At 52.9% G+C, this 17,742-nt stretch overlaps 1 protein-coding gene across 10 annotated transcripts in view; it reads right to left on the bottom strand.

The window, feature by feature from the left end:
* TTC7B (tetratricopeptide repeat domain 7B) overlaps positions 1–17,742 on the bottom strand; it is a 253,786-nt gene that overhangs the window by 14,761 nt on the left and 221,283 nt on the right. Inside the window, exon 20 of one of the 10 annotated variants that reach the window (XM_042990368.1) lies at positions 6,891–7,151. The exons of 7 other annotated variants lie outside the window; for them this stretch is intronic. In XM_042990368.1, coding sequence (XP_042846302.1) covers positions 7,089–7,151 — 63 coding nt within the window. In that variant the 3' untranslated portion in view covers positions 6,891–7,088. Of the gene's footprint in view, positions 1–6,890; positions 7,152–16,647; positions 17,125–17,742 lie in introns of those variants that run through there. 2 more of the 10 variants (XM_042990369.1, XM_042990366.1) reach the window with 2 other exon arrangements.

Here is a 17,742-nt window from a genome sequence, read left to right on the forward strand (position 1 = left end):
GCCAGCATTTTCTGCGGGTGCTAATGTGGCTCCCCTTGCTCGTACTTTTCCATTGGTAATGGGCAAGAGACTCCTGTTGACTTACTTCTACATCTCCCTCGTTGACTGATTTATTTATTTTTATCTACCTTCCCCGACAAACAAGTCAGGCGGACATAGCAGCCCAGGGCGGCCTGGAAGTCAGCGCTTCCCCACGGCCCCGAGTTATCCACGCAGTGGAAAGTTTGGTGCTAATCACTCCCCGGGGGCGAAGGCCCAGCCTCCCAGCCTCACGGGAGGCTGCTGGCACCCCAGGTGTGTTCGGGAAGATGGCGTCCCACCCCAGGCTGGTCCAGCTCAGCCAGAGAGGTGTGGGCCAGGGAAGCTCCGAATAAACTTCCAGCCCAGCCCTCCCCTGGGGTCCTGGCACCCTGGCTTCCACAGGTGAGAAGGGAGGCCCAGGCAGATGCTTAGCTCCCCATGAGGCGATGGAGACAGGTAGGTATGGAGGGAGAGACATGGCCCAGAGCTCTGGTGGGGGATGTGTCTGACAAGCCCCAGCTGCAGGTTCTCTGTCCTCAGGAGAATAATTCACACCGCAGAACTGAGCTGAGGGCTTGCTGGGAGCCCCTGGGCCATCGACAGTGGGGGAGTCCTAGAAACCCCAGCCCCATCCCCAAGGTCCAAGGCTGGGCCTCCTTCCCAGTGACCCTGACAGACTCACGTTGGGCCTCTGCTTTAACCTGTCCTCAGATGGGGCAGGGGGAGGCTGTCACACCTTCCACTGGGATGTCACTGCACTGAAAAGTCCTGGCCTTCCCTGGGGCAGAAACACAGGGCTGTGGGGGACATCCTGCTGATGGGGGGCACACTGTCTGGGCTTGCTCTGTGGCCCACTGCCAACCATCCTACTTGGGCAGAACCTTCTGTCTGCCTCACTTTCCTAACCTAGAAAACAAAGGGTAGGTGATCAATATGAAAATTCTAGGGGTTTGGTAAAATCTTCCATCTAGCAAGTGTTTTTCAGACCACCTGTTACGCCTCCGGTTTGAGAACTTAAATGTTAACTAGAGAAAGCACCATAGGGAAGAGCCTCTTTCTGCAGTCTGTGGGGTTCAGGGAAGACTGCCCACAGCATGCCAAGAAGGGGCAGGGAGGGCTTCCTAGAGGAGGAGAGGCCACCACAGCCCAGAGAGTGGCCCTGGAACCTCGCTCCCTGCTATGCTGTGTTGCCTGGGCTGAGTGGGGCCTATGGGGTCACTGGGCAGTGCAGCGTGGCTTTCTCTCTGACACCTGAAAGGCAGCCAGCGGCTGGAGACACTTCGGCCCAGTGTGGAGTGGGGTCAGAAAGTGGGCTCACTGGCGGTACTGGAAGACGGCTGGATTTACAGGAAGCCCTGGGAAGCGCAAACAGCCAACAGTGCAGACGCAAAGGGCTACCAGCTTCTGACCTGTGCAGACTCAGGCACCCGGAGGCAGGGGCCTCGGCGACTCGTCTCTGTATCCCGAGAGACCGGTGTGGTCCTTAGGACCCAGTGGGCACTCATCAATGACTGCAGTATGGGTGTCATCTCCCAGCTGTGAGCCAGCCCCCCACTGCTGTCCAGGCCAGGGCCCGCCAGAAGGGCGTGGAAACCTCGTCCAAGCTCGGTGCTAACTTGTAACTCTGGGTGCAGTGGAGGCTGGCCCAGGAGCGGACGGTGCTGTCCGGGTGGTGGGGCGATGGGTGTGCCCCTCAGCCTGGATGGCCAGCAAAGCTTCCAGACCCCAGCCCTGAAGGCCACCTGGGGATGCGGGTGCATCCGGGCTCCATGGAGAACACTAGCTCCACAGGCAGCCGCCAGGATGACGCAAAGCGGGGTGCTCCCCGAGTCTGGGTTTTCAACAGGCCCTGCTGGGGGCTGCTGGCCCCAGGTCACCACGGCAGTGCCACGCCCCTGATGGAGACAGACGGTTCTCTCGCCAACGCGCCAACGCACGGAGATGCAAATGCCGGTGATTCACTACCTGCCACGGGGGACGAGGTCATTTTGGCAGGCGCCTTCCCCACCCCTGCCAGGGTCTGGCACCAGCTATTTTTTCCATGTTTAAAGAGAAACAAACAGAAATGATAAGATACTTCTGATGGGGAGAGAGGACTGGGATTGATAGGCCTTGGAAAATTTTTTCCACAAATAACAAGAGAGATTCCAATCCAGGCAGGAAGGCAGGGCAGGGGGCTCGCTGGCCAGTGCTCCGCCTGTCCCCGAGCGCTTCCCCCTCACGCCCTGTGCCATTCCTGGTGCGCCAGAGGACAGGAGAGCTACCCTCTAGTGAGAGAAGAAAACAGGCACTTTGCTCAGAAATGAGGATTTTTACCAAAACTTTTGCCCCAGGGCCCCCAGACCTTGTCCCAGGACTGGAACAGTGACAATGGCAGACGAGCTAGGGCACTTGTGGGAGCAGCTGCCCGCAGGGAGCCACATGGCTGCTGTGGAAATGGGACAGAGACTCGGCGTGGCACTTTCTTTTCCAGCACGATTGAGCTCTTATCACTGACCACTTCAATATGGAATAAATCAGCATCAAGATTAGAGTCATTTCCTCAAAAATCCCCCAGCACTCTAAAGAGAGGAGCACAGTGATGTGCCCGGTCTCCGGAACAGAGGCTTTTCGGGCATAGCTAACATGCAGGGGCCACCTGCTGTTGGACGGGCTGTAGCTAACAAGGAGCCTTCTCCCAAGCCAAGCCCACGCCCAGAGCTCCCAACAGATCTGGGAGGGGTCGAACCGCTCATTTGCAGGGACACGGGACAACGGAAGAGCAAATCAAAGCAACAGCAAGGATTGCTCCCGAGCTGCAGCACGTGTGACTTTCACGCCATGTGGGTTTAGGAAAGGTAATACTGTGCCGCTCCCTGGGGCCCACACAGGTGGCTGCTCACAGCCCAGGGGGACCTGCCCAGAGGCTCTGGCTGCCAAGGAGCTGAGGGGACGAGGTCTCAGCCTCCCTGTAACCCACTCGGGCACCCGCTGCTCTCCAGTGGTGATGCTGTACTGGGGAGTGAGCCCTCTCCTTGTCTCAAAGAACGGTGAAGAGCAGGACTGTGGGGAGACCCAACGGCCATCCTCTGTGGCCTCTGGGGGATCTCTTCACCTCACACATGATTCTCACAGCCACACTGTTTTGGGAGAAGGAGGGCCTGGAAGACTAGAAGCTGCCAGGCAGATCTTATGTGCTGGGAGTGCTCAGAACTGTGTTCAACCTTTACGACAGCTCTGCTAAGGTGTTATGTAGGAGAGGGTTAAATAATGCTTATTTTAGAGAGACAGAGACAGAAAGAGAGAGAGAACGAGCAGAGGAGGGGCAAAGAGAGAGGGAGACAGAATCTGAGGCAGGCTCCAGGCTCCGAGCTGTCAGCAGAGTCTGATGTGGGGCTCGAACCCACAAACCGCGAGATCATGACTTGAGCCCAAGTCGATGCTCAACTGGCTGGGCCACCCAGGGGCCCCTTGTATGACAGAGGTTAAATAACATGTCCAAGGTTAAATAGCATGTCCAAGGTCCTACGCATCGCCAATGAATGGGAGAGCTAGAATTCAAATGTAGGACTTTTCGCTCCAAACCACACCTTCCTTCCTGCCACCCACCCAGGCAATTCTGAGTCTCATTCTTTCTCCCCTGAGCCTCCCCGTAGCTGTTCTGTCTCTATCTAGAGTGGCAAGGTGAGCTCCACTCTACCTGTCCCACGAGTACCTGCCGCCCTGGAAGTCCTGAGGCAGGGACACGTGTGTTCTTCTCTGCCTACCCACTGCTCCCCCATTGCCTCCCTTCCCCCTGTGAAACCACCTAGATCTGTAGGTCCAGTGTTGTGCTGGTCTGCTGGCCCTCTGAAAGAGAAGAAAAAGCCCTGATTTGTAGTGCTTGCCAATTTCTAGGGTATCAAGACTCCCACCATGGCTGGTTTCAAGCTACCCACGAGGTCACTCTGGGCAGAGCTGGGAAAGGATGAACGGAGCTGGCTGGCCGGCTCTGGCATACACTGCCTGCATCTACCGGCGAGCAGGAGCCGCAAGAGGCCCCTGGCCCAGTAGCAGAGGGACCACAGAAGATGCAGGTGACGCTGGTGCCATAAAATCCGCCCATCCTGTCGGCCAAAGCACACTGTTGTCTTGATGGTGGAGGGGGGTCGGCACAAAACTTCTATTTTCTTCAGGGTTAAGGATGCAGAAAGGGAGCAGAGGGACACGTTTTCTTCTGTCATTGAGCAATCTGACTTGCGGGAAGCTTAAGGCACCACTGAACCACCCTCAGAACACCTCCCACATCCGGGAAAACGGGGCTGGGGGCTTCGTTTCTCCCCTTTAGTCTCCCAAGATCATCCAGCAACACAGCCCTTTCAGCCTGATTTCTCTAAAGCCAATTTTCTTGTCAACTGGGCTGTGTCCCATGTCATACTTGCTGGTGGGCATGTGGGCGTCCGCGTGGTGGCAGTGGGGGGGGGGGTGGGTAGCTGGAGGGGGCTGTTGCCGGCAAGAAGGATGGGATTGTAGCCGGCTTTCTTTCATCATGCCAGAGGCAGGAGCAGATGCATCACCTCTGTGTAAGATGCCAGGCAGCAGGTAAAGAATTTAACAGCTTGTGGGAGTTCTAATTAGATTGCCAATTATAACTCGATTGACCTGCCTGGCTTTGAAAGGCCTGGAAAAACGCATGTTGTCTGTAGGAAGAAGTAGATTTTGCTTCTAGTTTGTTCTGGGGGATCCCTGCAGGGATCACTTGCTTGGACTTTGGTTCTAGCCCCATGCATCTGTCTGGACTCCCGCTGCCCCGGAAGCAGAGGAGGAGAGAAAACCCGCGGGGGTGCAGGGAGGGAGAGAGATTCGGATCCCTGTGGAGGGGGGAGCCGTTGTCTGCAATAGGCAGCTTTGCTCCTTTCTTTATGAAGAAAGACTCAGCATCATGTCCCCTAGGCTCCCCTGCAGGGTTGGGCCAGCAGTTTCTCCTTCATTTGGAAGGACATCAGCCAGCACTGCAATTACAGATCTAATCAAAACTGACCTCCTGGAGAGGCCAGATCCCAGGTTTTGTGTGTGTGTGTGCGTGTGTGTGTGTGTGTGTGTGTGTGCACATGTGTTCAAGAGTCTTTGCAGAAAAGGTCACCGTTGATATCAGCTTGGGGCACGCCCCCTCCCCCGGACATTGGCACCCAGCAGGAGAATCGGGTCTCCAGCAGACACGAGAGGGCATGTTTCACCTCCCTCCTAGGAACCAAGGCACCCGTTCACTGTTAGACACCATTCAAGTCCTTCTCGCTCACACATGTGATCCCATCTGATTCTCCCATCACCACCTCTACTTGTGGAGGAAGACACTGAGGCCCAGAGAAGCTCAAAGGCTCCCAGCTCCTCTGTGTGGGACCATGTCTGTAATTCAAGTCATTCTTGTCTCTCACACTTATCACAGTGATCTTGCTCACCGGGACCCTTCCTTCATGGACATCCCATAAACCTCACAGGGCCCTAGGCCGGCCACAGCCCGGAGCCAAGAACTGAGTGGGGCCATGGGAACAAGAGGGCTTGGGGATCTGCAGGGTCAGGCCCAAATCCCAGCTACAGTTTGGATGAGCTGGGTGCATGGGAAAACTGTGTAAATGACCAGAACCCATGTGTCCTCATTTGCCAAGTTACTCTCCCACTCTGTGAATGCTGGTGCTCCTTGGGTTCCATCTTTGGCCCTCTTTCTTTCTCTCTCTGATTCGCAGCTCAGCTGCCACCTCCAGGCCACCACTGCTTCCTAACCATGGCCCCTGCCCTGGAATGTTCTGCCTCCAGACCATGTGCAAGGCTTGTACCTTCCTTCCTCCCATTGCTTCCCTTCCTCCTGTGTTTCCTCTTGTTGGTGAAGTCGTCTTATCCATCCAGGTACCTGACCCGGGTATCTGAGAATCAGACGAGAACCTTCCAATTCCCTCACCAAGCCTTACTGCATCCGCCTTCTCGAAATCTCTTCTCCTGGACTGTCAAGATGTTATTAGTGGAGTCCAGTCCTTGGTGTCTCTTAGCTTCTACTAACGCATCCTCCACAGCTTCTAGATTGATCACTTCAAAATGCAAACCTGATCTCACTACTTTGTCTTAAGTTTTTTTTAATCTTGAAAAATTTCAAGCATGCAGAAAATTTGAAAGGCTGATATAATGAACATCTATATACCTATCACCTAAATTTAACAACTGTTAACGTTTTTCACACTTGCTTTATCTATTTTGGGGGCAAGCGTTAGTATTTTGAAGTAAACTATAGGCACTGTGACACTTCATCCCTAAATACTTCAGCAGGAATCTCTTAAAAAAAAAAAAAAAAAAAGAATGTTTCCTTACAGAACCACCTCTAACAAAATTAATAGTACCTGCTCACCATTGTCTACTAACGGGCCCCAACTGTCCCATGTAGATCTCCAAGAGCTAGTTTGTTTACTAGGTATTCAAGCTCCATCTGTCCCTAACTTGTGGAAGAGTCGACATCTCTACTCTGCTGCTGAATCCTGGCCTCCAGGTCACACCTTCGGTGGAGCCGTGTCTGTCCCTCTTCCCTCATGACACCAGACAACCTGTGACCTGTACCTCTGTCTACCAGAGCCCCTGTGACTTTTTTTTAAAATACTTTTTTTAAAGTTTATTTATTTTGAGTGGGGGGGGGGGGGGGGGGAGAGAGCGGGGGCAGGGCAGAGAAAGAGAGAGAAAGAGAGAGAAAGAGACTGAGAGAATCCGTGCAGTCAGCACAGATCCTGATGTGGGGCTTGAACCTCATGAACCTCAAGATCATGACCCGAGCAGAAATCAAGAGCCAGATGCTTAACCGCCTTAGCCACCCAGGTGCCCCTCCCCTGTGACTTTTCCTACACTTACTTATACATGTTTATGGCTCTCCTTCGAGACTTGAGGGGAGTGGTCTAGTCCAGTATCTGGCACAGAACCAGGCTCCACACAGCTTACGTACATCATGCCATTTAATTCTTACAGCAGTAACTAAGAGGCCATTGTGCAGAATCCATGATGCTGAAGGTGAAGCCAGAGCAATACCTGACACAGAGAAGGTGCCGGTGCCCAAGTGCCGGGTCCCCTCCTGCTCACAAGCCTCCAGCTGAAGATGTTCTGAAAGGCTTGAAGAGAAACAATGCCTGCAGAGGTATCTGAAGAGGCAGGTGTCCCATAAATACCAAGCAGATAAGGAAAGGGAGGGAAGAGAGATCACGCGTCAGTCAGTGAGCCTGGCGGGAGGTGAAAGCGGTCAAGTAACCGTGGGGACCGGGGGTCTGCCGCCAGGCAAAGGGGCTGGAGTCCCAGGGACCCTGGCAGAGGAGTTCTCAAAGGGCTTTCCTAAAGCTCCTGCAGGCCTGGAGCTTTCTGGATGCAGGGGCCCAGATCTGGGAGCTAGGGGTGGGCCCTCAGACTGTGGTTCTGGTCTCCCTCTGCAGCAGGTCGCCAAGGCCCCGGGGAGGGACATCAGGGGCAAGGCTGCCTCCAGACCCTGGGCGGTGCTCTCACCCAGTGCCCCTGGAGGGAGCCTCTGCACACTGGCACCCCATTCCTTGGTCAGTGGCGCTCACTGGCTTCCGAGAGCAGGGGCTCCCCAAGGAAAGGGCCCAGAGTGTGCTTCTGTGATCTGTGCAGGGGAGGGGGCCTGCCTTGGCTCCAGGCCACCACCCTCCTAGAGTCCGAGGGTTTGAGGCTTGGTGAGTTTTGGTATTTTGTCACTAATCCGTTTGTCATTCCTTCCTCCTAAGCAACCCCTCACCCCCACTCCTTTGGCAACGGGAGGGGTGCCAAAGGCTACTCTCTCCTGCGCCCAGCTGGGCTCATAAATCAGTGCTGATCCTGCTGATCCAGGCTGTGAGAAGGGGTGCTACACAGCAGGGGGGCCAGGTAAGAGGCAAGTGGGGAGACCCAGTCTTGACTCCAATTGGGAGCAAAATTGAGAGGATGCAAGCTCAGCGGATGCTACACGACCCACCAAGACAGGCTTGAGCCCCCTACTCCCCTTCTCCCCAGAGCAATGAGCGGGCTTCTCCGGGGCCAGGGCCTACCCTCGAGGAGTCCTGGGAGCTCGTCTCTTCCCCACCCCCACCCCGATGTCAAAAGGCAGACGCTACCGCTCACTTCACAGACAAAGTGGACGTGACGCCTTCGGGAATGATGCGGTCAGGATTCCTGGTTGGGTCTGCCATCCGCTGCCCTGTGCTCTTGGCAAGTCCCTTCCCCCCTCTGGCCTCAGCTTTTTACCCCATCCGTAAAAAGGGGTGCTTAGACTACGGAATTTCGTTGGTGTTCTAAATCCTGCGATGCCTTCGCTCTCTGATGAGTGTTAGGTCCAAAGATGTCCCAGCCGCTTTAGGCTCTCACCCCTGATACTGGTGAGGAAACACCAGAAGCAGTACCTGGGAGAAACTTCCAGGGTGTCCTCCCCAGACCTTTGGGCTGAAGGGTTTTAGGCTCAAACTGAAGGTCTAGACAACATGTGTGCAGGCATGTCCCAGAGAGAGCCCAGGAACACTCCTGGGGAGTGGGGAGCCTCTGGGACTAGCACTGAATGATGGGGAAGCCATTCAGACAAGAGGCGGGTTGGGGACAGCCAGCCCAGGTGGACCCGAATGCCACTTTCTCATGGCGACAGCCCTCTTGTTGACTTCAGGGACAGGCGGTGTGGGGGAGGAGGGTGCTGTAGCAGGGCTCAAATCCAGGGGGACCTGAAATAAGGAAGGGGAATTAGGGGCAGGTATCTGGGAACACAGAACAACCCAGATAAGGGAAAACTTGGATCAGACAGTCTGATCCAAGCCAGGGAGCAGCAACCGTGGCAAGGCAGGAATGCGGTGGAAGTGAAATGTCAAATCATACTGGAATAATGGGCCAGAATTTCTAAGAATAAATGGTTTGGATAGAGTATGTCAGATTTTAAATAATTTTAGATCATAATTACTAATGAGACACTGAACTGCACTGCCTGTAATTAGTCATCTAAGACTCCCAAACAGAAAATAGAAATAAACACAGAATTAATTTTTTCCTTAAGCCGCGGCGAAGGAAGGCCCAGTGACATGGCTGGTATTTCGGAGCCTGCACCGGGTCTGTGATTTCAGTCCTCGCTGAAAGCCGGGTGGCCTGATGCCATATCTCCCTGGCCAGCACTGAGAAAATGCTGCAGTGGGAAGGAGGAATCCAAAAACCAAGCAGAAAATGTCTGCAGAGAGTATCTCTGCACCAAAGGATGCTGTTTGGGGTGGGAGGGCTTTTAGTGCGGGAGGGGTTGGCAAGATCAAGGGCCACAAGCCACACAGGAGCCACGTGGGTGCGGAAGTTCTACATCTCCAGGTGACCCTCCTTTTGCTCCAAGGAGGACATACACGCCAACAAACGGAAAATGCTTTAAGCTAAAAATACGCATTTTCAAAAGGATGTGAGGACATAGCTTGAGTCATAAAAAAAAACCCTTTCAATTACCTGGTTCTTCCCCCAAATAATTTCCAATCCCTCCCCCTATTCAGATGTCCTCCCCATGTGGCTCGCACCTCCGACCTGGCTCTGGGAGGCTCACTGTCGCTACCGCTGCTGGCATCCTACCCCCAAACGGGCGCGGGCACCGTGCAAACCCAGTTGGAGCGACGCGGCCCCCTCTCCTCTCGCCAGAGGAGCCCACCCTCAAGGGACACGTCTTGGTGCTGTGGCAACAAGGGAAGCTGCTTGAATCTGGGTTTGGGGTAGGGACGGGGGTTACAAACAGAGGCTTCCACAGCCTGGGGCCAAGATCAGAAGTCACACCCTGAACAAGACACCAGGCTCACAGTCTATGGAGGGAACCAGATAAAAAGGGCTGAGGATGTGTCCTGGGTCACCATCGGGGCAAGTGAAGAGATGACTAGGGGGTGGCTGACAGAAACTCCACAAGAGAACTCATTTGAGCAGAAGGATCAGTGTTTGGGTGTCTGTTTTCCTTAAACAGGAAATGGTATTTAATGATGTTTGTATGGCACCCTGGGGCAGGAGGACTGGGCTGCTCTAGGCCACGTGTGACACACTACTCCCTTTCCTTGACACTCCCGAGGGCAGAGGCTGTCCTCTCTTTGGCTCATCTGTAACCACAGGACAGAGGCGAGATGCTCTGGCCTAAAGGGCAAGAGAGTCTGGGGCCTGGGAAGAGGGTCTCTCTCTGCATCAGAGGCGGGGCTACTGCCTGGATCGACACAGCCCCAATCCCTCGGTCCCTGCCACGTCCACCTGTCTGCCTCGGTGCCCCAGGCTGCCTGGGGACGGCCATTTCAGTATGGGGTCTCTGGGATGGGCTGTGGAGCCTGATATCCGGCTTACAGGGGGAGTGCCTCTGGGGAGGACGAGGGGTGAGAAAGCACAGGGGTGCGGCCCAGGAAAGGCATCAATCTTTATAAATTTACCGTTTCACTTTCTAGTCTGAAACTAGGTCTCTCATGGGCACAGTTATTATGGGTCAGCTTCTCGGAGGATGATCGTCTCACTGAATGAGAGACAGAGAGCAGGCAGCCTGGGACACATGGGGCCTGGAAGACCAGGGCTGACGCTGGCAGGATGGCCTGGACACTGCTCCACAGCAGCCTCTGGCCTACGGATGGTGACCACTGCCACCCTCAAATGGGGCACAGGGGCTGACAAAGAAGCATGCGCTTGGGGACAAGACAGGGTGTCTGAACTTGAGAGGGGCCCACTGCTGTCCCCCAGGGCCCCGGGGCAGAGGGCTGCCCCTCTGGAGCAGGTGCTACAGGTTGGCCTGGGGACCTGGCTGTGCCAACCACGCCTGGCAGGAGCCCCACCTTATAGCACAACACGTCCTCTTTGAGACCCGGCCTGTGACACACTCAGATCCCACTGCACTGGAAGGTTCCATCAACTAGCTGACTCGGCCTCCATGGTCTCGTGTGAAACTGTGTGGCTGCATCCTCCAGTCCCCGCCTCGGTGTCACTTCCTGTACTCGTGGTGGGAAGGGACTGTGCCAAGGCCAAGCCAACAAACGCCCAAAGGACTCCGCATAGAGAAATAGTTAGCCTAGTTAAAAATAGCGTGTTCCCATGATACCCGCTCAAAGTCCATTCAAGGGAGATGGCACCCGGTGCTTTGGGGGGTCTTTGTAAAAGGGGAATGATGACATCTGTCAAGGTCAAGTTGGCTCTTGAACTTGTTTTTCTCCATCTCTCCCTGCCATACCTCATCTACCTGACACTCCTGGTCTATACTGGCCGCTGTGTCACCACAGGCATGGCGCCTTCCCCTGACAGATCTGCAAAGAAAGAACCCTACATTGGTTCCACAAGTGCTTCAAGAGAGGGAAGTCAACGGGCCAAAGGCCCCTCTGCAGGGGTGGGTGGGTAGGGGTCAAGAAAGGCTCCTCAGAGGTGTGACATCTGAGCCGGCCTCCATGGCAGGCTCTGCCCTCCCTGCTACCCAGGCCAATCTATGGAGCCTGCCCAGCACCCCCTTCAGGTCCAGGGCCTGCCGCCACCCTGGTCTGGCCCCCCTGAGCCCAGATGCTTCCTGTCTCTGCCTGACAAACCACACCATGCCTTCCTACTCTTTTTGGCTTTAATAAGCTGGACTACGGGCCCCAGAGAAACAGAAAGTAATACTTAAAAGCAAAAGCACAAGCTTTTGGCCAACCACGTTTCATGACATATTCTTATTTCAGCTCCTCCGGCTGCTGAAATTCGGTTCAGAAGGAAAGCCACGCCCATGGGCAGATCTTTTGGAAAGGAGATGCCTCCCTCACTGTCAAGTAGATACAGAGGGGCTTCCACCGACTCAAATTATACAGAATGAGAGTAGCGTTCACAGCTAGTGTTTGTGGAGTGTGATGCAGCCTGTATGAGCTCGTTTAACTACACAATAACACCGAGGGGTACTATGGTTACCCCTGTTAAACAGCTGACATAACGGAAGTGCAGGAAGATTAAGGAACTTCTCTCGCGCCACACTGTTAGCATGTGACAAAGCTGGGGCCTGAACCCAGGCAGGCTGGCTCTCGCGCCAGGCTCTGAACCCCTGTGCCGTGCTATCACTCAAGCTGTAGGCGCTTCTGTGACTCCACAAACATCCGATCTTAGTATCGCCCAGCCCTGGATCTGCTCTTGATTTGCAGTGTAGCCTGGGGCCGGTCACCAAGAGCAGTCTCCACGGCAGTAAAAAGAGAAATTGTCCACTTCAGCACATGTCGTGAGAACAAACGCATCAGGTAGGACCTATGAGGCTTTCAGTTTCTTTGTAAAGGTTATTATATTCATGCCAAATACTAAGAGTTCTCGAAAGGGCCTTGAGCTACTCATGGGGCTAAAATGTAGTGTGTGCTACTACAAGGAGGGAGAGAAGGCAGAATAAAGAACAAAGACCTAATCCCCCAACAGAATGCGCTACTTCTTCTCTTGCACTGTTAGTCTGAATCCCAGTTACAGCGAGTGAAGATACTGTAGAAATTGAGCGCCGTACATTTGAGAGTACTCTCCGTAAGCACACAGATGCGTAGGGAAGGGAGAGCATCTAAATATTTCATTAGGTCGTTCTTCAAAGAAAAAATTGGTCTTAATTTGAAAAGCATTTTTTAAAAAAAACAATCAAGTAAATAAAATGCAATTAATAGATAAAAGAGCCTTCTCACTTGACTATGGCAAGGCTTTGTTCCTGCCAATCATTCTATGTACAGGAAGAAAATTGATACTTCAGATGAAAGAGATCCATTTCCAAAGATCAGCGTTTGAAAGAGGAAGGGTATCTTGATGCTATTTCATTGGCTTAATTGTCTTACCCAGAGTAGCATTAGAGATCAAGGGCCCCTCTTCAAGACAGGTTTTGCAGTGGGAAAACGAGCCGTGCCGAGGTGAAACCCTGCCCGATGTGTCTGTGCCCTGGGCCGCCCTCGACCCCAGAGCCCCCCGCCACACTGATGCCGAAAGCAGACAGATACACAGACACAGGATGCCTGTCTCTGGAACGAACCCCTGCAACTCCATCCCATTCATTCCGCACCTCTCTGCCAACAGAGGCACAAACTGGAAAACATGCTTCTAACCAGTAAAAGAGGAGACACAAGCAATTTCCCCTCCAAATCTCATTAAACAGATGGACGCTTGAAAAGATGGGAGAGAGAAAACAAACCGAAGGTTCAGAATTTAGCAGTGCAAGTCGCCGGAGGGAAGCCAGAGCTCACCTCTTTCCCTCGATTCCAACCCTCTCTGCAATCCTTCTGGCTCCTCATGCAGAATGGGATGAAGCCTTTTCTCACAGTAAACAGGCATGTAAGCCCGAAGACAGTTAAAAGAAAGCTCCAACTTCGGGCCCTTCTTTGAACTTCAGAGGAGCCTTTTTCTCCTCTGAACAATGTCATTAGCCAGCCTCGTTGTGACGAATACTTCTGGATCAAACTTTAGAGCTGTTAAAACAACTTAAAATGTAGTCACAATCCATAAGACATAACCCACTGCACTGCATAATTGATGTCCTCCTTCCAAACCCACCGTCGATGTGACGTGCCTCTGCTATTTCGTTTTTTTTTTTTTTTTTAACGTTTATTTATTTTTGAGACAGGGAGAGACACAGCATGAATGGGGGAGGGTCAGAGAGAGAGGGAGACACAGAATCCAAAGCAGGCTCCAGGCTCTGAGCTGTCAGCACAGAGCCCGATGTGGGGCTCGAGCTCACAGACCACGAGATCATGACCTGAGCTGAAGTCGGACGCTTAACTGACTGAGCCACCCAGGCGCCCCTGCTATTTCGTAATAGAACGCGCTTTTCCAACAGCTCAGCCATTCTCCCTGCGTCTTTCCCACTAATGCACTGCCGTGGAACAGAAGTACAGCACTACTTCTAACATTGTTAATGTCACTTCAGATTTCTGATGTTTCAGAAAACATTAGATCATGGAGAAACCCCTTCAAGACAGCCTGTGTATGGGGGTGCCCGTTGCTCAGTCGGTTAAGTGTCCAACTCTTGATTTTGACTCAGGTCATGATCTCATGGTTCGTGAGATTGAGCCCCATGTCAGGCTCTGTGCTAACAGCGCGGAGCCTGCTTGGGATTCTCTCTCCCTCCCTCTCTGCCCCTCCCCTGCTCACATGCCCACGTGTATGCTCTCTGTCTCTCTCCCCAAATAAATAAACATTAAGGAAAAAAAAAAAAAGATAGCCTGAGTATGAAACTGTTAGCCAGAAGCCATCTTGACTGCACTGGGGGTTTTCATGTCTTATGACCCTTCCACAGAAGACAAGCCTCAGCCACAGTCCTTGGGCAAATGGCCTAGCCTAACCCATCACCTCCAACCTCCTCTCTTCCCAGCCATCTTCCCCTCTCGTTGGGGAGATCCACCAGTGGTTTCTTACCACTACTTCCTCTGGGGGAGGTGGTGAAACTTACCACCTTCCCCAGTCTTCTGGCTGCCCTCCTTTGCATGACTGATGGCTTCTGTCCCTTTCTAGGCCTTGTCTTGGGAACTTCAACATTCAAGAGGATGGCCCCTGTGTTTTCTCTTCTCTGAGCATCAGCTCTGGAATATCACTGCCTCTGTTGCACAAAGACTTGCTTTAGGTGAAGGCTGACCCCTGACGCCATCTCTCCTCCTGCCCCCTGCAGAGGTGCAGGCTCTGGCTCACCAGTGCCTCTGTTAAGCCCCTCCTCCCCTGGTTCCTCTCAGGCTCACAGCCCTCTTCAGAGCCCTGTGTCCTTCCCTCCATGTGCTGTCCACTCTGGGAGCCCTGGGCAGCACCGCCCCCCTCCCCCCAGCCTTTGTTCCATGCCTTTTCTCAACCTGTCAAGTGGTTTAGAAGAAGACCTGAGCATCCCGGTAATATGATCTAGGATACATTTATTTCTTAGCAATACTTTCCCCTCCTCGCCTTATCAGCTCCTCTCCATATCACCTTCCTGGCTCCCTGCCGTGCTCATTCATCTCCTGCAAGTTCTTGTTCTTTTCATCCTCCAATCTCATGCATTGCCCCCATGAGCCCAGGCTGATGTTATCAGATGTTGAGCAGACGTCCCTGTTTGCAGAGCCTGTCCCTGTCCTGGTAATTCCGTCCTTGGCTACCTTGAGTCTCTATGCCTGCCCTGGGCCTGAGCAGTGCTGCCCAGCTGCCCCCAGCCCACTGACAGCCCTGTTTCCCTCCCCCCACCCCCACCCCCACTCCAGGTCACAGGACAACTGATGTGGAGAAGGGTGCTCTGTGTTTCATTAATTCATCTTGGGTCCTGGGGATGAAACATGGCATGGAAATGTATGTAAATGTATTCACTTACGCAAAATGGTATGAAAATATGTCTTTAGATTTTCTGGGAAAAGTCTGATCATTCTATGAATTCCTCCCCTTGTCAACAACATTACTTTGTAATTCCTTATCCCTTCAGCTCCCTGCTCCCTTAATACCTGCCCACACTCAGCTCTCTACCTCCCTTATCTTGTGCCAAATCATTATTAACGGTAAACACATTATTTCTCTTCTCCCTTCTCTCTATATGTGAATTTAAACATATAGATGAAGGCTGAAACGATTAGAAAAGTGTTAATTTTCACTGGGTGTAATTTACTTTTCTTTTGTCGAGTCTGACCTTCTATTAACTTTAGTGAATACCATCTGCCTCCAAGTCATTACTGCTTTTCTAACAATATTAACGTGTTTGCATTTCTGCTTAAGTCGTCCCTGTCCTCCGAGCCGGACAATCTGGCACATGCTATTGCTAACAAGCCCTAGAAGCTAACCAATCCTTGTTCTTCACGAAACAGGCAGAGCTTCTGTCTGTTGGGTTCTTCGCACTCTCCATCTGCCACCTGGGCTCCACCTGTAACAGTCGTGGCTTCCTTCCTCCAGAAGAGCTCCCTCCGACTGTCCCTCCGGCTCCCCTCCTTCCTCTCCAAGCCTGACTGCTGGCGTGGACGCACTTTCCACCCTCTGGTTTTTTCTACGACCCGCAATCGGCCTGTAGCCGGCTTTTTCCCTGGGAACCCCTGTGGTTGACTCTCGTGGTTTGGTCTCCGGCGGTCTCCAGTGCTCGTGCTCTTCAAACTCCTCATTGTGATCTTCTGAGCCTCGCCCTGGCCTGACCCAAGCCCTCACTTGCACACTCCTCGCCCCGAGTGTCAGAACCGTCATCTTGGCTGTTTCTACCCTGCTTCCAGCACAGAAGTCTCGAGCTCCTGGCTCCTCCCTGGGACTCGGCCTGGTAAGAGGCCTCTGACCTCTCTGTTGACCCCTTCCCCTCAACTTAGGGGCCTGCAAATCAGTCTGGTTTCTATGAGGGCAGAGGCAAGGACCTACTGTGCCTTAATAAAGAGATTTCGGTTCTGTGTTTAATTTGTGTCTGGTGCTAGTATTGACCCCATTTATACATCTGAGGACACTGAGGCACAAAGAGGGTGACTTACCCATGGTCCCCAAACCAGCGAGGGACAGAGCTGGGATTCTAATCTCACACCTTTTCTGGCCTGGAGCCTCATCCTTAGCTTCTATTGCAAAGGCCGCCTCCTTCCCTTATTATGCTCCAAGCCATAGAAACACAGCTTTTCTGTGCAGCCTGGGGCCGGAGGGCCCGGGGGTCCTGGGGGGGCCGCCCGCCCCCCCCCCCAGACACCAGGAGATCCAGCAGCACCAGCGGGAAGGGAATCTGCCAGCTGTGAGATGGACCGTGGGGGGTATCTGGAGAGCACAGGCCATGGTGCATCATTTACAAGGTCACCAAGAAGGAACCATCCACTCTGCCCTTTGGAACTCACACCAAGTATAGTCATTGAGCAGTATTTTGGACTCCAAGAATCAAGACCTAAACTTTGTAGGCCTGCTGGCCTCAACCTGCCTCTAGTCTGCGTAGTTTCTGAATATGTCAGGATGCACTGAGAAAAGTCTTAAGGGTTTATGATTACTATTTTCTACTGGCAAGAATGCCTTTGAGCCAGACAAGGCTCAGACATTGCTGGTGATGGCCCGGCCTCACCTGGGTCCCGCTCACCAGCTCCCCTCACCAGGCCTGAGGCTACTCCTTTCGAAAGGCGAGCATCTGACATTTGTTGGAGAGCTCGGGTGACTCGAAAAGCTCCAAAGGTGAAACAGAAAACTTTCCTGGTGCGATCTTCCTACTCGATCTTTTGTCTCATGTTCCCCTTGGGGCTGAACAAGAAATACTTGTCTGAATAATTCATAGGCCCCGAGGTAGAAATATGCTGCTTCTTTTCAATAAAAAGGCTGGGTACACGGTGTTGATTATACCTCTTCTGCAATGCTCTACCAAAAAGCACAGAGATCTGAGAAGCTCTGTACCAAATCCCTCTTACAACAGGGAGACAAAAATGAAAAGCCATGGAATATTTTTAATCAAACAGACTAATGCTTGGATAATATGGAAAATTACTTATAAAGCTGTACCAAGCTACAAAATGTTCATAAAGGGAAGGTGAAAAAAAAATCAAGTAGCTGCAATTACAAGGTCTGATTTATTTTTATTTTTTTTTAATGTTTATTTATTTTTGAGAGAGAGAGACAGACAGAACACGAGTGGGGGAGGAGCAGAGAGAGAGGGGGAGACACAGAATCCAAAGCAGGCTCCAGGCTCCGAGCTGTCAGCACAGAGCCCGACATGGGGGTTTAAACCCACGAACGGTGAGATCATGACCTGAGCCGAAGTCGGATCCTTAACCGACTGAGCCACCCAGGCGCCCCAGTCTGATTTGTTTTTAAAACAGAAAACTGGAGGGGCGCCTGGGTGGCTCAGTCGGTTAAGCGGCCAAC

This window comes from Panthera tigris, chromosome B3 (assembly GCF_018350195.1).
Source record: "Panthera tigris isolate Pti1 chromosome B3, P.tigris_Pti1_mat1.1, whole genome shotgun sequence".
In the NCBI taxonomy this organism is placed as follows: domain Eukaryota; kingdom Metazoa; phylum Chordata; class Mammalia; order Carnivora; family Felidae; genus Panthera; species Panthera tigris.